The sequence below is a fragment of the Mesoplodon bidens genome, assembly GCF_964165515.1.
Source record: "Mesoplodon bidens genome assembly, chromosome: 15".
NCBI lineage: Eukaryota > Metazoa > Chordata > Mammalia > Artiodactyla > Ziphiidae > Mesoplodon > Mesoplodon bidens.
The window spans coordinates 71,331,463-71,351,444 of NC_138171.1; the positions used below are offsets into that span (position 1 = coordinate 71,331,463).

Consider the following 19,982-nt stretch of genomic DNA (forward strand, 5'->3'; position numbering starts at 1 on the left):
TTCGGGGTCCCACGAAACTTTCCAGTTGTGCTCAGGGCCCAGATTCAGTCTGAGTGTGTAGCTCCTCGACCCCTCATCCTCCCACGCAAAGCATCCTCAGAATCCCCCGCAGAAAGGCCACCTCCCCAGCCCCGGGGTCTGCGCGACCTAGCTTCTCACTCCCTGTCTCCCAGGCGTCGAAGCCCCGGGAAGGGCCAGGGGCTGGCTGGGGGAGGGGAGGCGCGCGGACGGGAGTGGGGGGCGCACGCTCGGTGGGGACCCGGGCGCGGCCCCTGAGTGGGCGCGCTCCCTACCTGCGGTGCGGCGGGCAGGCGGGCGGCGGCGGCAGCGGAGCGTCCAGCGCTCGGAGGGAGGCGGCCGACTGCTCCGAGCCGAGGCATCCCCGCATTTATTTGAGCTCAAACCGAGCGACTGTTGACTTTAGCACACAAAGCAAAGATTTCACTGCCCGCTAGTTTAAAAATGAATATTTTACCAAGATATCGATCAGCGTTATAAAATTCAGTTAAGTACAATGGGATCCTGGCAAAAAAGAAAAAAAATAATAAAGGAGGGAGAGGCAATATAATATCTGTGCAAATTTGCTGAAGTGTGACGTGGCATGGAAAGTTTACCCTCCTGGAATTCGGATCTAGAATGTTTTTTTCGGTTGTTTACTGACTGTTTATTCACAGATCACGGATGCTTAAACCCGCGCGCGGATGGCGCGGGGAAAAGAGGGAGAGAGAGGGAAAAACAAACGCTGCACCCTACCACGCAGAGTTGGGGAACGCGGGCGGAGGGCGGTCTGAGCGCCAGTAAGCTGGGGGCCCTGCGGGGGGAGGGGCTGGGGCGGGAGGATGGGGGTGTGAAAGACGCAGGACGCGCAGAAAAGCCTCGGGAGCGGCCGGCTCCCCGACATCCTTTTTATGTATTCGGACAGAACTATATCTTATCTGGCCGGGATCAGTGGAGGGGGGCGCGCTAAGTAGTTTAAAACGACCCTCGCACAATGGGAGTGCGATAGGAAACATAGCAGGTTAGGGCAACGCTTTCAGCCTTCATTGTCCCGCACTCGGCCCCCGGCCCTGCCTCTCGGCTCCTTCGCCACGGGAGCCTTTTATGTGATAATGAAACACATTTCAGGCTGGGCTCACGACGTGTGTGTCCTTGCCAGGGGGAGAGACGGCCCTGATTGCTGGCTGCGACCTCCGGATCCCTCCCACCACCCCCCTCCCCAACTTCTCTTCCTTGTGTTCTTCGGGACAATGTGACATGTTAAAAAGGGATTTGGAGGCGGGAGGCGGAGGCGAGGACCAGCCCCCCTCAGGCGCGTGGGAAGGCCAGGGTTTGAGGGGCAGAGAGACCCCGCAAGGTGGGGAGGGCTCTCGCAGAGGTGGTATTCAGGCTTGGGGCGAAGCTGGGACACTCCAGGTTTAGATGGTCGAGAAGCCCAAAGATCTAGTCCGGGACACGGGAGCCTGAGCTTAGAAACCTGAGTCCGAAAGTTTTGGCCTCCGACTCTGTGGAGATTCTCACCCACCGCAAGCTAGCTGTGCCCTGGATGGCTCCTGCCCTCACTCGGCCAGCTTGCCTGCCAGCAGATGCCCAGGGCAAAGCCAAAGCGGAGCCCACTTTGCGAAGCCGGGCCCCGCTTGGCCTCCAAGGTTTCCACTTCGGTTGGCCGAGGATTTAGGGCCACTAGGCTGTCTGTGGAGAGACGCAGTACGATTTGTAAGAATTTATTCTGAGTCTTTCTTTATACTTGGTTTTCCTTGAAGAATCACAACATACCCACTCACCTCCTTGGTGCTGTAATCCTAGGTTGCCAACCCGGGCTAAGAGGCCGCTTGGCCAAGGCCTCGGAGTTTGGGTGGAGGGGGGAGGGAGAAAACCTGCAGACCCTGGTATCCCACCCCTGACAAGGGGCACCTGGCCAGCCGTGCAGGACACCCCCTTACCTCTGCCTCATCCCCCAATATACATATGTTAAAAGATTTCCATCAGGACCCTGAGTTCCCTTTAAAATCACTTCTAGGAGAAAGTCTTTTTGTTTCTCCAGACCAGATGCTCAAATGCATGGTTCCAGAAGCCTCACTGCTCCTGGGCTGCAGCAAGTTCTACCAAGGTTGTGCAGAAAATCTAAGTGAAGGTGGAGGGTGGGATGGAGGGTGGAGTGTAGACAGAGGCCTGAGGCTGTCAATCCAGGCGGAGTTCCAATTCCACGGAAGGGTGAATGGGTGCAGAGAGGCAGTGATGAAAATGAAAAGAGCTGCACCAGGAATTTGCAAGTCCAATCGGGGCTCCCTGCCTTGAAGGGAGGCCTAGGATTGGACATACAGGAAAAAACATGGAAAATCCAGGCTTCTTTCCAGAGAAGCCAGCCCCAGGGTCCCAGAGATGTCAACAACATTGCACCTTCACATGGCCCAGCTGGAAAATACAGATAGGATGTGTGGTTTTCTCCAGGCTCTGGAGATAAACCTGCATCATCCCCACGATCCCCAGAATGGTTCACCTGGGATCTGTGAGTTTCACTGTGTGTAAAGTTAAACCCAAAATTCAAAGAAGTAACCTTGAACAATGTTGAGTTCCATTAACGATGTCCTTGCTGAAGTGTTTAGGAAGTCTGAAATTTACTTTGAAATGCATCTAGGAAATGAGGTAAGTGGACCCATGGGGGTGTGGATAGATGGACAGATATGCTGTATAACAAGTATAGTGAAATGAGAACTGTAAGATCTGGGCAATGGGTATGTGTCTGTTTACTGTAAAATTCATTCAAATTTACTTTGTCTGAAAATTTTAGTAATAAATAGTTGATAAAACAGCAACTACCTCCCCCAGAATAAAGTAAAACCTGCAACCAGCCAGGATCTCCCTCCCTCAATTTTAAAATAATTCCCAGGTCTGTTTATTTTTTAAATCAGGCAAAGGAAAAAAAATCTTGAGGATTCAAAGCAAAAAACTGGCAATAACACTTTAATATAGATTTGTGGAACTCTGGTCCTTGTAGTCAGAACACACATTTATAAGCCATAAATAAAGCACACGGAAACCATAAATTAATCAGACTCGAGACCTGAATTTCACCGTATCAAGAATGGGAATGCTTTTTTTTTTCTTTTTCTTGATCATTTACAACAGACCCTTACATCATTTTTTCTCTTTTTTAAACAATAGTACAACTCTGTTTTCTGTTAAAACTACAGTTTTACACTGAGTCACTCACAAAAGTTTGTGTTTTTTTCTTTTTTGTTTTGTTTTTTGTTGTTTTTTTGTTTTTTTTAAATAAAGTAAGACTTCCCTGCAATAACAGCAACGGAGAGAAACCACAACAACAAAAAGTCAGAATTCGCAGGTGCTTAAAGAAGCAGGCGTCTACACAGTAGTGGAAACCGAGGCTTTCCTTTTTCTCTTTTTTTGACTGTTTATCTTTTTTTCCCTTTCCTTCCTTATATATCATGATAGACATCAGTGTGGCCCATGTGAGGGAGGGAAGGGCTGCAGAGGGTGGGGGAGACCTCTGTTCCGGGGGCGGGGGTGTGATGGGTCCTTCTCCCTCGCATCTTTCCAGCACCCCTTTCTCAGAGTCTCTACCCCATTTCCTGTCTCTCCCGTCTGGGTCCAGGCTAGCCAGGTCACGCCGTCTTCTTAAGAGGAGTTCATAATGGGCCTGGAGTACACTCCCTGGTAGTAGGAGGTGTCTGGGGCCAGGGTCGAGGCGTCCAGGCCCGCTTTGTTCGTGACCGGGCCCATGGCCAGGCTTCCCGGCATGGGGGACCCGTAGCCGGGGTAGTGCATCACCTGTTCGTAGGCCTTGAGGTCCATTTTGTGGGGCTGGTGGTGGTGATGGCTGTGGTGGTGCTGCTGCTCCGAGGACATGAGGTTGTTGATGGAGAAGGGGTGGTTGAAGGCGTAGTGGTGCTCCGGCTTCAGGTGGGCCTCTGGCGGCAGGCCCGGGTGATGCGGCGGGCCCAGCAGGTGGGCCGCGGCCTGCTGCTGCTGCCCTGGCGAGGGCGCCGGCTCCGCGGGGCTCAACGCCGCGGCCGGCGTCCCCTTCAGCTCCCCGAGGCCTCCTCGCTTGTGCTCCTGGCACGGGGAGGCGCTCGAGTGGGGCGATTCGGTGCCCGCCGGAGTCTCGGAGACCGGCCCGGCGGCCTCCCCGAGCTGACCCTGCGAGGCCTGGGCCCCGGCGGCCGCCTTCTTACCGCCGCCCGCGGCCGCGGCCTCCTTCAGGGCCAGCTGCTTCTCGCACTTGAAGCGCTTCTGACGGCGCAGGTAGCAGCCATTCTCGAACATGTTGCCCGAGTCGGGGTGCAGGGTCCAGAAGGAGCCCTTGCCGGGCTTGTCGGGCGAGCGGGGCACCTTGAGGAAGCAGTCGTTGAAGGACAGCGAGTGGCGGATGGAGTTCTGCCAGCGCTGCTGGTTCTGCCGGTAGAAGGGGAAGAGGTCCATGATCCACTGGTAGATCTCGCTGAGTGTCAGCATCTTGTTGGGGCTCTGCTGAATGGCCATGGTGATGAGCGAAATGTACGAGTAGGGCGGCTTGGCGTGCGTGTAGCTGCGCCGGTACGTCTTGGGGTCGCGCGCGCGGCTCAGGCCCGCCTGCCCGTACATGGGGCTCATGGAGTTCATGTTCGCGTAGGGTGCCAGGCCGCCCATGGCCCCGGCCGCCTGCCCCCCGAGCGGGCTCAGGCTCGGGCTCAGGTGCGGCCCCATGCCAGCCACGCCGGCCGACCCGGCCGAGCCGCCCATGCCGGCCATGGCGCCCGCCCCGGGGGACATGCCGGCCAGGGACGGGCTCATGCCCGCGCCCACGTACGACGACATGTTCATGGAGCCGGCGCTCATGTTGCCCGAGCCGCTGCCCATGGCGGCCGCCGACATGCTCATGTACGTGTTCATGCCGTTCATCCCCAGGCCGGCGTTCATGTTGCTCACCGAGGAGTAGCCCTGAGGACAGAGCCCGGAGGGAGGCGCACAGCGTTAGCACCGCGGCTGAAGCGGCCCGGACTGACCCCCCGCCCACCGGGCCAGCCCAGGCCTCCGCCTCCAGGGAGGCCTCCGGGGAGTCCTGCCCTCGCCCGGCCCCGGCCCCGCGTCCGTTCCACCCGGAGCGCGCCGCGATCGCCCTCGGGGAGGTGGCGCGGGGGCCGCCGCTCTGCGCCCGTGGCCGCCTCCTCGCCCTCCTGCGCCGCGCTCAGACTCTAAAACAGAGGTCCCGGGGAGCGCCCCAAGCCAGGCATCCCAAATGTATCTCCCCCCCGGAGAGTCTCCCCGACTCTCACGCCAGCATACCGAGCAGGCGCCGCGGCCCCGGACGCCACCTCCGACCCTGGCCAGCGACCTGTGGGACAAGGCGCAGGGCGCCCGGCGGCCTCCCGCGGAGACGATCCCAGGGTCCTCGCCATTCAGCCTTCCTCCCGGGACCCCATTCTGGGCCCCAGGGGAAGCGAAACGCGGTACCTGCGCGCAGTCTGGGGCCAGCCGGAGGCATTGAGTGGAGGGACAGGGAGGGGACCGCGGACAGAACTACACGCGGCTGGGCTCTGCAGCCACAAACTTTCTTTCTCTTTGTCGCCTAGTCCTGGACCGTTTTTCTCCACCTCAGCCCCCGACTCCTACCCACCTTCTCCACTCCAGCTCCCCACCCCCTCGCCGGCCGACCTCCCACCCCTCCCAGCCGCGCGCTGCCAAACACAACTCTGTTAGGATAGTGCGTGGCTCGGCCACGAAGAGGATTTGGAGGCGCCGCAAGTCAATATTTGATCACAAAGTTAATATTATCTCAAGGCTAACAGTGTGTCGTATAAAAAAGAGACCCATCTGAGTCGAAGGAGGGTGGAAAAGGCGGCTTCCCGGAGCGGCTGGGGTGGGGGCCGGGGGCCGGCCGGGGAAGCGGTCCAGAGGTTGGGGCCGAGAGCGGACGCCGCCACCCCGCTTCCCCCGGCAAAGGCGAGTGCCTACCTCGGGCTCGGCATAGTAGCTGCTCCAGTCGGACGGCTCGTGCCCTTCCATCTTCACCGCTCCCAGCATACTGGAAGCCGAGTGCATGGCAGTTTAAAATTTAACAGCCCCAGCAAACGACCGGCAATCACCCCCCCACCCCACCCCCACCCTCCTTTCTAGAAAAAGTCAGCCAAGGCACCGTCCCCTCCCTCCCTCTTGCGCTCCCTCTCTCTCGGCTCCACTCCCTCTCTCCCTCGGCTGGCCGGAGGCAGTGGCTGGAAGTGGGCGGGAGGGGTGAGTCGCGGGAGGAGGGGGCCGAGGGTGGGAGGAGGCCCGGAGCCGATCGCCGCTGCCGGAGCGCCGGCCAACCGCTGCCGCCGCCGCCGCCGCGCTCGCCGGCTGCCGGGTGGAGGCCGAGGCTGGCAGTGCCGAGCTGCCGGGAGGCGGCGGGAAGCGCGCGGCGCGGGGGCGGGTGGGGGGGGTGGAGAAGAGGAGGAGGAGGAGGAAGAGGAGGAGGTGGAGGTGGTGGAGGAGGGGGGGAAGGGAGGAGGAGGAGGTGTGGACCGCGCAGCGGACAAGTGCCGCAGTGACGTGGGCTGCTGGTGATATAGCGCGGCGTGCGGCCGCGGGCCTCCAATCCCCAGACCCGGGGCAGCCCATTTGAATAATCAGCTCACACCTGGGTGAGAGGGAGCCCCGGCCGGCGCCCAGCACCTGCCCTCGGCGCCCGCGCAGCTGCCCTGCGCCGCGCACGCGGAGCCCGGACTGACGAGCGGGGCGGGTGGGCGCGTGGGCCCCCGGGTCCAGCCCCCTGTCGTCTGCGGGGAGTCCCCACGGGAGGAGGGACCCGGGAGGAGGCCACCCAGTGGAGCGGCCCAGGGCTCTGGCCCCGTCCCCGTCCCATAGAGCCGGGCGCCTGGCGCGCCTGTCCGAGGGCGCGTCCGGCTTCCGCGCCCGCTCTCGCCTCTGCAGAGCCTTATCAAAGCCGCAATTATTTATCCCGGATTTCTTAGTTCTCAGGGCTCATTCCCTGTCAAAACAACCAACCGGTGGCAGAGCCACTCTGCAAAGCGCTGTCGTATTTAGAAAAACTGTGTACACACCTTTAACTCGCCTGTTGCGGCTGCTGGGAGGCCCCTCCCGTTACAGTTAAGACCCAGAGCGGCTTCGGGAGGCGTGCGGGGCGCCGGGTCCCGCCTCCCCAGCGGGAGCCAGGCCTCCAGCGCCCGACGGGGCGGCTGGAGGGGAGGAGCCCCGTCCCACGGTCCGGGTGCCGGGCGCAGGGCGCGCGCGGCCCCGCCAGCTGCTGCGACGGTTGGGAGACTATTTGTCTCTGACAGTCAGGACGGCGTGTTTCAAGGTTACTTTTCAGTCACAACTGAGGTGCCCACAACATTTCGTAACTAAAACAAACAGGGCAGGAGGTGGGGGACGAGGCGGGAGGAGAGCGGGGAATTAAGGGATCAATAATGGGGCGTATGGAGTCCGCCCGGCTGTGGGCGGGGATGTCTCTGTCCTCTCTGCTTTCCTGTTTTATAAGAATTAGAAACCCTAGCAACCATGTTCGTCCTTTTTATTTTCGATCCAGCTTCTGAGTTCAAATGATCACCTGTCCTGGGCCAGGTACCAAGACCTCAGTGAGCCAGATGGGGGAGGGGGCGGGGAGGCGGAATACTACAGGTGTTTGGAGGTGGCCGCCCTTTCTTGGTTCTAACCCCCGGCTGGGCCCTGAGGATGCGGCCCTGCGCCCTCATCCCCAAAGAGAGAATAAAATAGGAAATAGTGGGTATGTGGCCCACCTGTCCAGAGTTATGGGTAATGGCGGCAGAAGACAGAAACGAGGTGGCAGGCACGAAGCAGAGCAAGGGGAACGGAAGGCCGGGTGAGGGTCAGGCCAGAGGGCAGGGGGCGGAGTAGTAGGTGCAGGGGTACTCCCACCCCTTCCCTCTACTCCAGGGCTCTCGGGCCTGCAACGCTTTGAACTAAAGATGCAGGCGCGGCTGGCTTGACCAATTCTTAGTGAGAGCGTTAATGAACCCGCTGAGCGAGGGCCGGGGCAGGGTCCCCCACAGCCAAGGTCTGCTTCTCCCCGAAAGCCGTGCGCAGCGCAGAATGCTCCCAGGAGGGGCAGGCCGGCCCGGTGCAGCCGGGAAGTGCGCTGGGTGTATGCACACGTAGTGTCGGTGTGCGCAGGGGGGCCGAGGGACCAGATGCCCGGGCATCTCTCGCCGGGTCCCCGAGCGTGGGTGGAAACTACTTGATCGCTCTCCCGAGGGCTGGGGAGAGAGGGTCCGCCCTGACCTATTTTCCAAAGCTTTCTGCGCAGGCCGAGGGCAGAAACACACACACGCGCACGCGCGCGCGCACGCACAGACATACACACAGACACACCCTTCCTCCCCCCGCGGGGCGCTTCTCACATTCAGTAGGTCAGACAAACCCGAGAAACAACGACAGACAGCTTGCTGGTGTGCGTGGGACTGAAAGCTCAAGAGTGTCCAGGTTAACCTAGTCTGTGCGTCTACGTGAGTGTCCACTCCCCCCTTTTTGCTCCTGGTGGAAAATGTGGTTTTAGAAATCTTGCCACAAGCAGGAGAGAGAGCGGCCCGGGGTAGGAGGGCGTGTCCCTCGGTGGCCCGGCCCCTGGTCACCGGCTTCCGCAGTGACAGGGCGCCCCCTGTCGGCCGCGCGGGCCCGGGACAGACCGGAGCCCTCGCGGACCCCCGAGCCCCTAACCCCGCTCTCTGGACTCCCGCGCCGTCCGCCGGCCTCTCCGAGTCTCTCCGAAAACGCCTCCCGGGGGCTGGCGCTTCTTCGTGGTCCCCGACGTTCGGAGCAAACCCAGGTTGGCCTCCGCCGCCTGCGGAGGCGCCGCGGGCTCGGGCGGAGCGGCCGCCGGGACCCTCCCCGGGAAGGGGAGCGCGGCCGGCGGATGCTGCGGGGAGCGCGAGCCCACACCCCCGGCCCGCCGCCCTTCCCTGCGCGGAGGCCCGCCGAGGCGCTCCCGCCCCTGCACACGGCTCTCCTTCCCTTCCCGGCAGCTCTGGTTTCTAAAGGTTGATTCAGAGCGTCTGGCACGAGAGCCTCAGGCTGGAATGCTGTAAATTGCTCCGGGAGCTTCTCTCCAGGAAAAAGTTCGCGGGTAACTCGGGCTGAAAACAGATGTTTCCCCTGATCCCCCCTTATTTGAAGCCCCACCTAGGGCTGAGACTTACAAAGATTTCCTTTGCCCGTGCCCCCTCTCTTTCCCGGCCTTGTCGTTCGGTGCTGCCGGGTTTGCGTTTAAAGCCGCCTTATGACCGATGACTGGGCTTGGATTTAGCGCCTTGGTTTTATTCCGGTCGCTGGCCCAGCGGACTGACTCGGCTCAAATCTGGGCCTCCTTCGGTCTCCCTGCGATCTCCAGCAAAACTCCTTCCCCGGGGGGGCTCTCCGTCATGTAAAGCTAGCCCGTCAGGAAGGGGACATCAATAAACAGTACTCAACTTCCCTAACCGATGACCCACAAAATACCAAAGGGTGGGTGCGCTTTGGGCTGATCAATACTCCAGTTCCCTCCAGTGCCCGAAGCCCTTTCGAGAATAAATACCCAGGACAGGCCTTGCTTTAGGGCATTACTAGGCAGGTCTGCAGGTGAGGTTAAAACACAGGAGACAGAGAAAGGTGATTTAGCAAAGTCTTGTGAAAATACACATTTTACCTTCAAATAACCTTTGGGTTGGCAGAAATCAGACACCCACACCTCCATTATTCACAAGGTGGAATTTTCAGGGTGCATCCCAAGGCTTACTAAAGAAGAGGCATACAGTTGTATCCAAGGTTGCAATCAACATTTCACTTTCCATGGGTTGTTATTTCTGAAATTATGTTTTAAAAAAAATCGAGCTACTTGGCACTGAGCACTCAGATACTTTTTTTTGCTGGCTTGCATAGTTCTTTGATGGCCAAAACCCTAGTTGTTTATCGGGAGGGCAATTGAAAAGATAATTAGTGAAGAATATCTTTCAAAAGAGATTTATGTGAAAAAAATTTAAAAACCCAGAAGAAAGTGATGTTGAATGTGATGTTAAAATTGAGAGGAAAGCTATATAGGGCATTGTAGGTTTATACACAGTTCGTTTATACACATGCATACAATCTACCACTCCTGGGCAAGATTCACAGGAAAAGATGGGAAATAAGTCATAATAAATAGTGATAAAATGAGATAAATACGATGTTAGTAACCCTGGCTGTGTTTGGTGGTAGAATGATCTCTTCAGTCTACCTTTTTTTCCTGCAGTATATATGTGTCATTTTATATGATTATTATTTTATGATTACATTATTTTTATTACTTTAGGGTGAACTATAGAATAAGAATATTAGATCTGATGTCATGGAAACTTTAGCAAAATAACTCATACCATGTTCATTCAGTTCTCACACATGCAAGGCGATCAGGGAAGCCACCACTTCAAGGGAGCAAGGGTTTGAGTTCTGAAAACAAACCAGTACTATGTTCTCTGACCCGCGTAAGAAAGACGACTGTGCCCTCCCTTGAGTTAAGGGAGGAAGAGAAGTGATATGCACGTCAACCCCAGGTGGTGGCTAGGATAGCCCTGTGTAGGTAGCAGGTGAGGCTCTGTCCTCAGGTCCTGTTGGATGAATTTGCACTCAACTGTCTTTTTCTGTGCACGTAGAATTTGATGGCTGTTTGGAAGGTTGGTTGTGGTAATGGATTGTGCATCCTTCGTAGGCTTCCTCGGTGGTCAGGCTGAGCAGTTGTCGACTCCACTCCCATCTGTGTGGGTCTGTGGAGAAGGTCGATGATCTGCCCATTCGGGTCCAGGGTCTGACAAATATTTCTGGCATATACTTGGCATCCTGTCCACCATTCTTGAGTTTTTAGCACGCTTCTGGTAAGTGAGACTCTTAGAGCAGGTAATTAAATTAAGTGGAAGAGATAAAAATAAAGAAATGACGACTTTGAGTGGGAATAATAACATGTCAACGTGAGTGAGAATAAACTCCTCTTTGAGGGCTGCCTAAATTAGATGTATCTGCATTGGTGGCTCTGCGAGCTATTTCATACATTTGGATGTTATTCTTGGAGGGGAGCTGTTATTCGTGCCCAAAGGGCCAGCAGTAAACCTCACTGAGGACAGGAGTCATGGGGAGTCTGTCACAGACCTGAAGAATCGGACCCGGACATTCATTCTTAGGAACTCAGGGAGATAATTAAGAAGCGGCCCCATTAGATCTACAAGTTACTGATTAGTGATTTGGATGAACAAATATACTTTCAATAAGTATGAAAGGATGAAGCACAGACAGATGTGGAGATCAGAGGAGGTTAGCAAGGCCTGGAGTTTGAGTCTTAGGCTTGTGAAGCGGATGTTTTCTTCTTGCTTCCATCTCAAAGTGATACAGGGGCTCTACGTAAGCAGAAAAGAATTAGACATAACTTGCTGTCATATTAAGCAGTGACAGTGAAGAGTAGCTTATAGATTTTTGGTCCATTTAACAACTATTTTAATGAGTACTTACTATATTCCAGATGGCGGAGATACCGCCCTGACCATAGTAGGCAAAGCCATGTGCTTGCAGAGGTTTCTTTGCAGGGTTTCCTTTTACTTGCTCCTCTTCCTGCCTCTTCTGCTACGTGTTCCAGCAGAACTTATTTTGCCTATGTCTTCAAGTCTCCTTTCAACGATGACCCAGGAATTTCCAAGGGCCAAAAACCCCATTCCAAAGGGCAGTCTACATCTCACCATTCAGAATTAACCAAGCTGCTGGCAGGGATGGACGCAAACCCAAGGTGAAGTGCGCTGCCTGTGTTGACCCAGAATTGATGGGAGAGCCAAGGGTTGGGTCCTCTGAAGCAGTGGGCAGGATGCCAGCAGAATGGCAGGCCACTCCAGTCCCACTACCATTTGTAAACTCTCTAGAGTATCAGTTTTCCATCCTACAGGTACTAGGGGGGCTTCCGGCTCTGGGAAGGAGACAGAAGTCGGCAGCGAGGTGCTCCTGTTGGCTTGAGAGTGTGCCCCGTGTGTGTGAGAACCGCGGCAAGTGTGTGTAATACACATGTCTGTATTCACTCTTTGCTTGCTTTGCTTCCAAAAGTCTTTCCAGAGGAAGGATTGTGGAGCTTCCTGAAAAGTGGGAACTTCGTTTGACAGGGAGGGTTAGCATATTACAGCAACAGTGGCCCACTGGGGCTGGGGTAGTTAATGGGCCCGGGACCCGCCCAGCAAATTTTTATGTGCATAAAACCGCCCCTGGGGATCTTGTTAAAATGCAGATTCTGGGCGGGAGAGGGGCTTGAGAGTTGGCATTCTAACAGGCTTCCAGGTGATGGTGAGGCTGCTGGTCCGCTGACCACAGGTGAAATAGCCCCGCTTCCCTAACTCATCTTGCAGTCTGTCCTGAGCTCAGTGGTGAGACAGGCCTTGATGAAATGTAAAGCAAGTCCACCTTCACCTCCTGTGGGTTCTCCCCGCCCACTCGCTCCCGGCCACACCGACCCTCCCCACAGCCAGAATGCATCTTCCCAGGGTTCAGAACGTGTCCGCAGCTTAGGGCGTGGAGAACGTGCTCTCAGCAGCGCCCCCCTCCCAGCCCCCACCTGGCATTGTCACCTTCCCGCACCTCCCACAGCGCCTCTCCTGGGACCTCCCTGGTTGACCGGGCAGGACAGGGAACCTACAGCAATGATCAGTTGGTGACTTGGAAGCTGTCATTTTCCAAGCAAGGAAAAACGGCCTAAGCAAAGTTTCAGCTGCAATCACACTGCATCACAAACGCCCTCCAGGGCACCTTAACTCTCCTCCTTAAGGGAGAGAGCCCGGAGGACCCGGGCTGATCCTGCTTCCCGATGAATCTGGTGCGCTGGACTTGCCAACCTTTCCTAAACATCCCCTACCTCTTCACTGATCCCAATGTGCATTTTTAAGGAACAAAATATATCCAAGAGAAGAGAAAGTGAAAAGGAGATTCCTGTTTATTGAGTTTCAAATGGGGTTTGCATGTCCTCCTCCTGGAAAAGACCTGGGCCTCCTGGGAATGTGACTGGGACTGGGAATTTTCTTCCACAAGACGCTGACCCGATGCTGAACTGGCACTGCCTGCTGATGCCCAAGAAAAAGAACAAGACCAGGAGAAATGCAAGCTGAACCCGCAGCCACACCAAAATTACCCCCACTCCCACACTAGGAAACACACTGTTTCTCTTGCTTTGCCACTCAAATATTTTCCAACATATATAATAGGAAACGTTTGGAAACTAAAATTTGAGTCTCAAAGATGTGAAGAATTTAAAAACTCAAGATGTTTCCTTAATGCTTATTCTATTTGCAATATGCACCCGTAATTAGCGCTCAGATCATTTTTCCCTTGTGGGAATTTAAATGTCATTCGTTCTGAAAAGGGCTCCTTCTTTCCAGGTAAGAACTGCTAAACAGGAGTAAACAGGGCAAGTTCTTCTTATTTCTACCACATTTATAAAAGCACATGGAAAAAATCAATGTAAACACAGTAAGAATTTTAGACCAAGTCCTTAATCTATGTTTGATTTTAAAGCAATGAGGACTGGGGGGTGAAAAAGCTGGGGAGGACATTGTATTCAGCTGCTTTGAGATCCCTGGATGGAACTGGATATATAATACAAACTTATTTTGTAGTTTCTTTCATGCCAGCGGCTACATCACCCCATAGTTTGCCTCTGTCGGACTAAGGCATGGAAATACGCGATGCTGATTTTGGATGTATTGTTTTACATCATATAACAAATGATCAGTACTGTTTAATATTCTCCAGAGGAGTCTACATAAATAGATGTATACCTTGCAAAGTCCTGAGAGTTTAGTTTTTCCCTTTAAGAGGAAACCTGGTAAATTCATTCCTGTAAGTCTTCAGAATAAAGTGCTAAGTAGATGCTAACGAAGAGGACCATCTGGTCCTAGTGGGAGTTCTATGTCTCAGACCTGAGCCCTGCTCCCCAGTCTTTGTAGTTACATAGCAATTGAAAGAAGGCTTTTTTCTCCTTCCCTGTTTCTTTTCTCCTTTTTATGTTGAATTTAGAAATACAGGTACAGAATTTTTTTTTATGTTAATTCCTTGGGTTTACTGCCCCCCAAGTGACCAGGATCTTCATGGTGGGAGGGGTAATATTTGCATCAGACTTCATGGTTCTCCAAAACCTCTCTCAGGTGGGAGTTCCCTTTGTCCCTGGGGAATGGGAGTGAGATGTTGAGGGCTTGCCTCAGACCACCCAGCCCTTCCATCCCAGTCCAGGCCCTCTGACCCAAACCTTGACCTGTTTCCACATTATAATGTTCTCTGATGGAGAAGTCATGAGAAGCATGGGAAACAGGAAAATGCTCACAGGTAGAGTTTTCAGTTACTGGTACCAAGTGTGTGTGTGTGTGTGTGTGTGTGTGTGTGTGTGTGTGGTTTATCTACAATATGCCCAAGATCGTAACTCTTAAAGAATAAGGTTAAGTAAACAATAACCCAACTTAATTGTGGAATATTATGGAGCTGTTATAAAGCTGATATAAGTCTCTCTGAAATCATATAGAAAGTATATCTACTTTATGATGAAGGGCTAAACAGTCGCTGGATATGGATAATTGGATTTAATTTTTGTAAAGGTAATCCTGACTGTATGTGCAGAAAAGTTTTGAAGGTTGCACACAAGGCTGTTAACAATTACACCCCCAGAAATTGGGACTTGGAAGGCTTGGGAGAAGACTTGCACTTTCCACTTTATCTTTTCCTCCTTTTTTTTACAATTATTTCTTCTGTTTTTGTCATTCAATAATATTAAATTACCCAACATTGAAAAGTGTGGTCTTTGCCACTGGAGAGCTGACAGGCTGCACACCATATTTCTGCTCCTCGTGAACTGAACATGCACTTTTCTGCATCTTGGTTTGGAGACGATGAACCAGTCCGCTGAGAAGCAAAGATTGTATTTGCAAGAAGAGAATCAAACTGAGAACACCCACAGCCCAGCAGAGTTAGGTAGGAAAAATAAACCACTAAGATTTAATAAATCTGTCCTAATTTAAAAAATAAAAAAAGTGGATGTCCCCAGGCAGACTTAAAGAACCGGTTAGTACTTAAAGCTATGGGTCTTAATTGCTTATGGTCCTCAGGAAGGGAAAGGATTGAACTGGAACTCTCTGTGGTTTAGCTTAATTAATATTTATGACTGCAGAAGAAAATTAAATAAGGCAAACGGTGTAATTTTAAACAGCCTGTGGTCACGGTTAGCAGGACTCACAACAGATTCGGATGCAGGAAGAGAGAGTGCTGTAGGAATGGTGCGTGATTTCAGTTTTCTTCCACTCCATGTCCCCCTGCAACCTGACCCATTTTTTTATGCTGAAGAGACCTCCAGTACTGACATCTTGGAATGCTACTACCTGGTTCACTTATCTTTTTTGCATGTTTTGTCGTTGTGACTGAATATCTGAAGGAATATTTTCTTTCTTGGAGGGGTGGGGATTATATCCAAGGATGTTAGCTCTGGAACCATCTACAGTGTCCCCTCTGGGCATTTCTGGGGTGTGTATCTGCCACTTATTGATTCTTTCCATGGTTTGATGATTTGAGTTTTTCTATCTTGGGAGCTGAGAGTTGATGAAGTAGCACGGTTTCCCCTCATGGGGAATCCGAAAGTTGGTTCAACTTCTACATACTGACAAATGTTTACTGGATGGATGGATGGACACTTGGATGGGAGGAAGAACAAAAGACAGATGCTATGCAACTCTGATTGAAAAACTCATAGTTTACCCTTGAAGACTGGTTTTGGAGGGATAAAATCAGACTAAGACAAATTCTGGGTGAGTGCTTTTCAAACTCCAGTTGATGGCTCTTCAATGTGTTGTGGCAGCAATTTATTTCATTGAAATTATCATTAAATAAAGGAAAGGAATAGAACAGAGTCTCTCTGTGCATCTCACATAGAAAAGTCTTGTGTAGTTCTGAAAAACCTCTGTTTTTGTTATAAACGTGTGTGTCTCTGCAGCAGGATGGAAAGTGTATTCCCTACTGTGGGTTCTCTCCAAAAAGCCTGAAAGACTGGGTACACTGGGACTGAGGACCCCTTAGCAAAAAAGCTTCAGATTTCCCAACTGAAATGGAGACAACAGCAAACGCCACGGACCGGGTGAGGATGAAACGTGTTGAGGCACTTGAAGGTGGCTTAGCTGGGCGCCTGGTGTACTGAGAATGTCTGGTCAGTGTTACTCTCCCTCCCCGCACCCTCAGCATCACACCAGAGGAAATCCCAACACTACCCAGAGAACTACGTGATGCTACGCTTTACAGTTTGTCCTCTCAACTCTAAGCAAATCAACCCTCTTAAAAGACAGCTAAACCTGCTCAAAATGACACCACATATTTGAAAAGGTCATTCTCATCTCTCCGGATGAGGTCAGAGCTGTGCTGAGCTCTGGGTCAAGGACCGCTCCAGGATTAGCAAAACTGTTCTACCCACTTGCTACCCTTCTTGGGAAAGAGCTGGGCCTTAGCTTCAATTCCGTGGCTTTCCCTCCCTTTGAAGGTTAAACTCAGCATTTTATTTTTGGGCTGACAGTAACCCCCAGCCCCTCCCTATTTCCAATTCTTTCTAAACCTTCAACCACGTGCTAAAACCATCCCCCTTCTCCTTCCCCACCCCATCCTCTTCCAGAAAACCCCAGCATCCAAATGTTTTGCAACTCCCTTCTTCACCCTTCCCAGCTCACCACTCCTCTTTCTGATTCCCTTTCTGTTCCCTTAACATTCTCCTTACTCCCCTTCTTTCGCACCCACAAAGCCGTCTTACACCCAGTGATGTTCTCCTGGTGACCCAAAGCCGGCAGAAGCCTCCTTCATCTTTCCAGAAGGTCCCTCAGCTTCCAGAACCTGCCTGCCAACCTTCTCCCGCTGGGTGCTTCTGACCAACCTGGGGTACCTGCTCTGGAGTGGAATGTTTGCTGAGTTTCACCCATTAGATTAAAAAAACAAAACAAAACCCTTCCTCCATTTGGACTTATTTCAGGTAACTTGGAAAGTTTAATTCTCTTAAGTGGACCAATGTAGCCACCTGTTCCATAAGAAAATGGAAACCTTGCTCTTAGTGATGGGAAATTCCCCCCTTTTCCGTGGGACATGGTGAGTTTGCAAACTGTGTTATTATAATGAGTACTGCAGTGAATCTTCTTGTTCATGTCTGCGCATGAGAGTGCCCATGTTTCTTTAGTGCCTGGGGGGTCTGGAGAGATCCACACCATACCCTACAGAGGTCATCTCTGGAGAGGAAAGGGGGTGTGCTGGGGTGATGGCATGTTAAAGGGGACTTTGTCATTATCTGTCTTGTTTAAATTTTTTTGCAAAGAGAATGCATCCATGTGTTATTTTTATATTTAAGTTACGCTAAAATATTTCCAAGAGCACCAACAAATTCCAACACTAGCAGTTGTCATCACGAGGTTAGTCAAGCACCTCCTTGCTCTGAGCCTCTTCCCCCTGGGGTGCAGCCAATGGTCACAGTGATGGAACTGATCCTCCCTGCAAGTGACCTCAAGGATTAGGAATTCTGTGTTCCCGAAGCTCCCGATGTGACCTTCATTCTTCTCAATTCCTACTACACTTGTGACAGGATGTGTAAATCAAACTTGGTCTTAGCTCTCATTTAAAGGCACATTTGTCCCTGTTCCTGGAGCAGCTCAGCCAATATGCATCCGATAAACATTTATGAATCCCCCACCTGCCCCATGGGTTCAGGGCTCCCAGGGCATCACGGATATCTTCAAGGAGTTCCCAGGGTCGGGAGTGGACCAGAAATCAACACAATGCAGTGTGTTAGTGCACCCCAGAGAGCAGCAATCCGCTTTTCCTGGGGTGGGAAGGTCCCTGCCTCCTGCCCAGAGGGTGATATTAGGTCCTACCTGAAGGAAGATGACAAACTCTCCAGGCTGAAAGGGACCCAGGGCTCCCCTAGTGGAGGGAAATGCCAGTGCGATGGCGTGGACCTGATACAGCTGCCAGGCTGGGGAAGCCACAGACTGGGGGAGGCCGTGAGCTGCAGGGGGACAGAGGATGGGTGTTACCGAGGGCTTGGAGTGGCAGTTCTCCTGGCAGTGTGGAGGGAAGTGAGGCTGGACCCAGGACCACCACTCAGCTGTCCCTGTTCCAGGGAGGGCTGGTTGGCTGCTGGGAGTGACAACCACAGGCCACTTCAGTCGCTCGGGTTTCCTGGGCTTCAGAGCTCATGACCCTTTCTGGGATGACCAACATTCCATCCTGGTGGATGAGTTCTCAGCCCCACTCCAGACAGTCCTGAGGGCCGCACTAGCTCCTGGGCTCCCTATGGGGTCCAGCAAGTCTGCTCTGGGGCCACGTGGAAGCTTAACTTGCCCCCCAGCCCATATCCACCTCCTCCCACCCTGCCGGCTCTGCCAGGCATTGAGCCCACCAATTCCCCATGAACGTGGCACAGGGTAAACTCGACCTAGAGGCTGCCTCGGGGAGCCCGGATGAACAACCACTTAGGAGCTGGCAGCACCCATCCGGGTGGGGACACTGCCCAGTGATGGAGATGGCCTAGTGCTCCCTCTGGCCTCTGATGGTGTCTCTAGAAAACTCCTAACTGACACAGACAGGAAAGTGTCAGGTGACATGAAACTACAGAACTGGGGGTCAAAATATCTCTGTCTTAGTCTCCATTCCCCCCAGAAGTAGAGCCAAGGATTCAAGTGCAAGCTGGCCCTTGGTTCAGGAAATACTGGAAAAGGATTGGGGTCATGAGACCAGGAAGGGAAGGCAGCCGATAAGGGGCCTGTGGTGAAACCAGTTCCTACTGTGGGCAACTGGGGCTTCACCTGCAGTGGCCTCCAAAGCCAGAGGAGAACCTGCACCTCAGACGCCTCCCTGGGAGTGGGAGGGAGCAGAGAGGTCTGTGCCCCAACTCCTGCAGCTGCTGGGGTCTTAACCCTCCAGGCACTTCCTGTCCTGCACGGGGAAGGTGGAATCCTGCTGCCAGAAAGCTGTGTGCCGATCCTGGCAAATGCAAGGAGGGTTTAGGGGGAATATTCAGTGTCCTGACATCATCCCTGTAAGTTCCAGCGTCTCCTTTTCCTAATGGCTCAGTCCCCCTGAGCCTCAGCCTCTCAGTCATCAAACTACAATAATGATGATAAAGGCTTCACAATCATGTGAACTTTAAGTGTGACTTTGCCTTAGTTCTCAAATGATATCGTTAAGAATGAGTGACATTACACGGCGGGGAGATGGACATATAATGATATTAATAGTTGTCATCACATGTTCTGGGCCCAGCACTGCCTTCCCAAGAGTGGGGAGGCCACAAGTCCCCTCCAAGGTGTTCAAGATGGAATCCACCTTCCAAATGTGAATTTTCAGAGTCACGTGCAGTTAGCCCCCTACATTCGCCCACTGAAAGTTATGCTCTGCCAACTCCCTCTAGATCTATCAAAGGGGCCACTCAGAAAAGTGTTTCAGAATCCAGGCATGCTATTTCCACACTTTTTAGGGCCAACATCTGAGGACGGGGTGAAGGGGGTTGAGGATCCTCCTGCGTCCACGGCAGTGCTTGCTGCACCACAAGGAAGGCAGATAGAAATGCCCAGTTTGAGCAGAACCTGTGCCTTTCCAATGTTCAGTGGTGAAAGAGTCAGCTAAAGTATTGAGTAAAGGTGAACTTTGTTCCCTATTAAGTAGAAGGTAAACTGTTGCCTTGCTCCTAGTCTCCTGGTGAGATGATTCACTTGCAGTGAATGGGAACTCATGATAACATTATATCATCATGGAAAATCCTCACCGTAAAGGCTGGATCTCTAGCTGCTCCTTAAGCCCCAGAGACCAGAAAGTACAATACCCTGGGCCCAAACAGAGCAGAGGTCACAAAGGAAAGCCCTTATGATTCGACCCTAAGCACTTCTGTGCAAAAAACCCAGGATGGTGATGATTCCCACCATGTGTGAGAAGGGACATCCCATTTTGGGGGTTAATTCTACAGAGTACTGATGGAATTTCTCCCATCCTTGTAAGAA

The 19,982-nt window shown here is 53.0% G+C and overlaps 1 protein-coding gene and 1 long non-coding RNA gene across 7 annotated transcripts in view; both read right to left on the reverse strand.

Annotated features, from left to right (window-relative positions):
- The window catches only part of LOC308629769, a 35,663-nt gene extending 35,192 nt beyond the window's left edge, over positions 1 to 471 (reverse strand). For both annotated transcript variants that reach the window (XR_014017708.1, XR_014017709.1), the window contains exon 1: positions 294 to 471. This is a non-coding gene — a long non-coding RNA (uncharacterized lncRNA). The remainder of the gene's footprint in view (positions 1 to 293) is intronic.
- Positions 472 to 2,945: 2,474 nt separating this feature from the next.
- FOXA2 (forkhead box A2) lies at positions 2,946 to 7,206 on the reverse strand. Of its 5 annotated transcripts, none has more exons than XM_081257999.1 (3): positions 7,035 to 7,206; positions 5,950 to 6,019; positions 2,946 to 4,935 (listed from the first exon to the last, which is right to left on the reverse strand). In XM_081257999.1, exons 2-3 carry the CDS (start codon positions 6,016 to 6,018, stop codon positions 3,634 to 3,636), a joined length of 1,371 nt encoding a protein of 456 aa, XP_081114125.1. In that variant the 5' UTR covers position 6,019; positions 7,035 to 7,206; the 3' UTR covers positions 2,946 to 3,633. The 5 variants fall into 5 exon arrangements, with proteins under 5 accessions (XP_081114125.1, XP_081114126.1, XP_081114127.1 ...); XM_081258000.1 differs by lacking the exon at positions 7,035 to 7,206 and adding an exon at positions 6,611 to 7,021; XM_081258001.1 differs by lacking the exon at positions 5,950 to 6,019.
- Between the last annotated feature and the right edge of the window lie 12,776 nt (positions 7,207 to 19,982).

What these genes read in the sequence shown, in the direction of transcription:
- FOXA2 (XM_081257998.1), bottom strand. Translation starts at nt 6,036, where the DNA reads ATGCACTCGGCTTCCAGTATGCTGGGAGCGGTGAAGATGGAAGGGCAC. An exon ending in GCTACTATGCCGAGCCCGAG is followed by an intron (nt 4,936 to 5,949) that starts GTAGGCACTCGC and finishes CTCTGTCCTCAG; the next exon opens with GGCTACTCCTCGGTGAGCAA.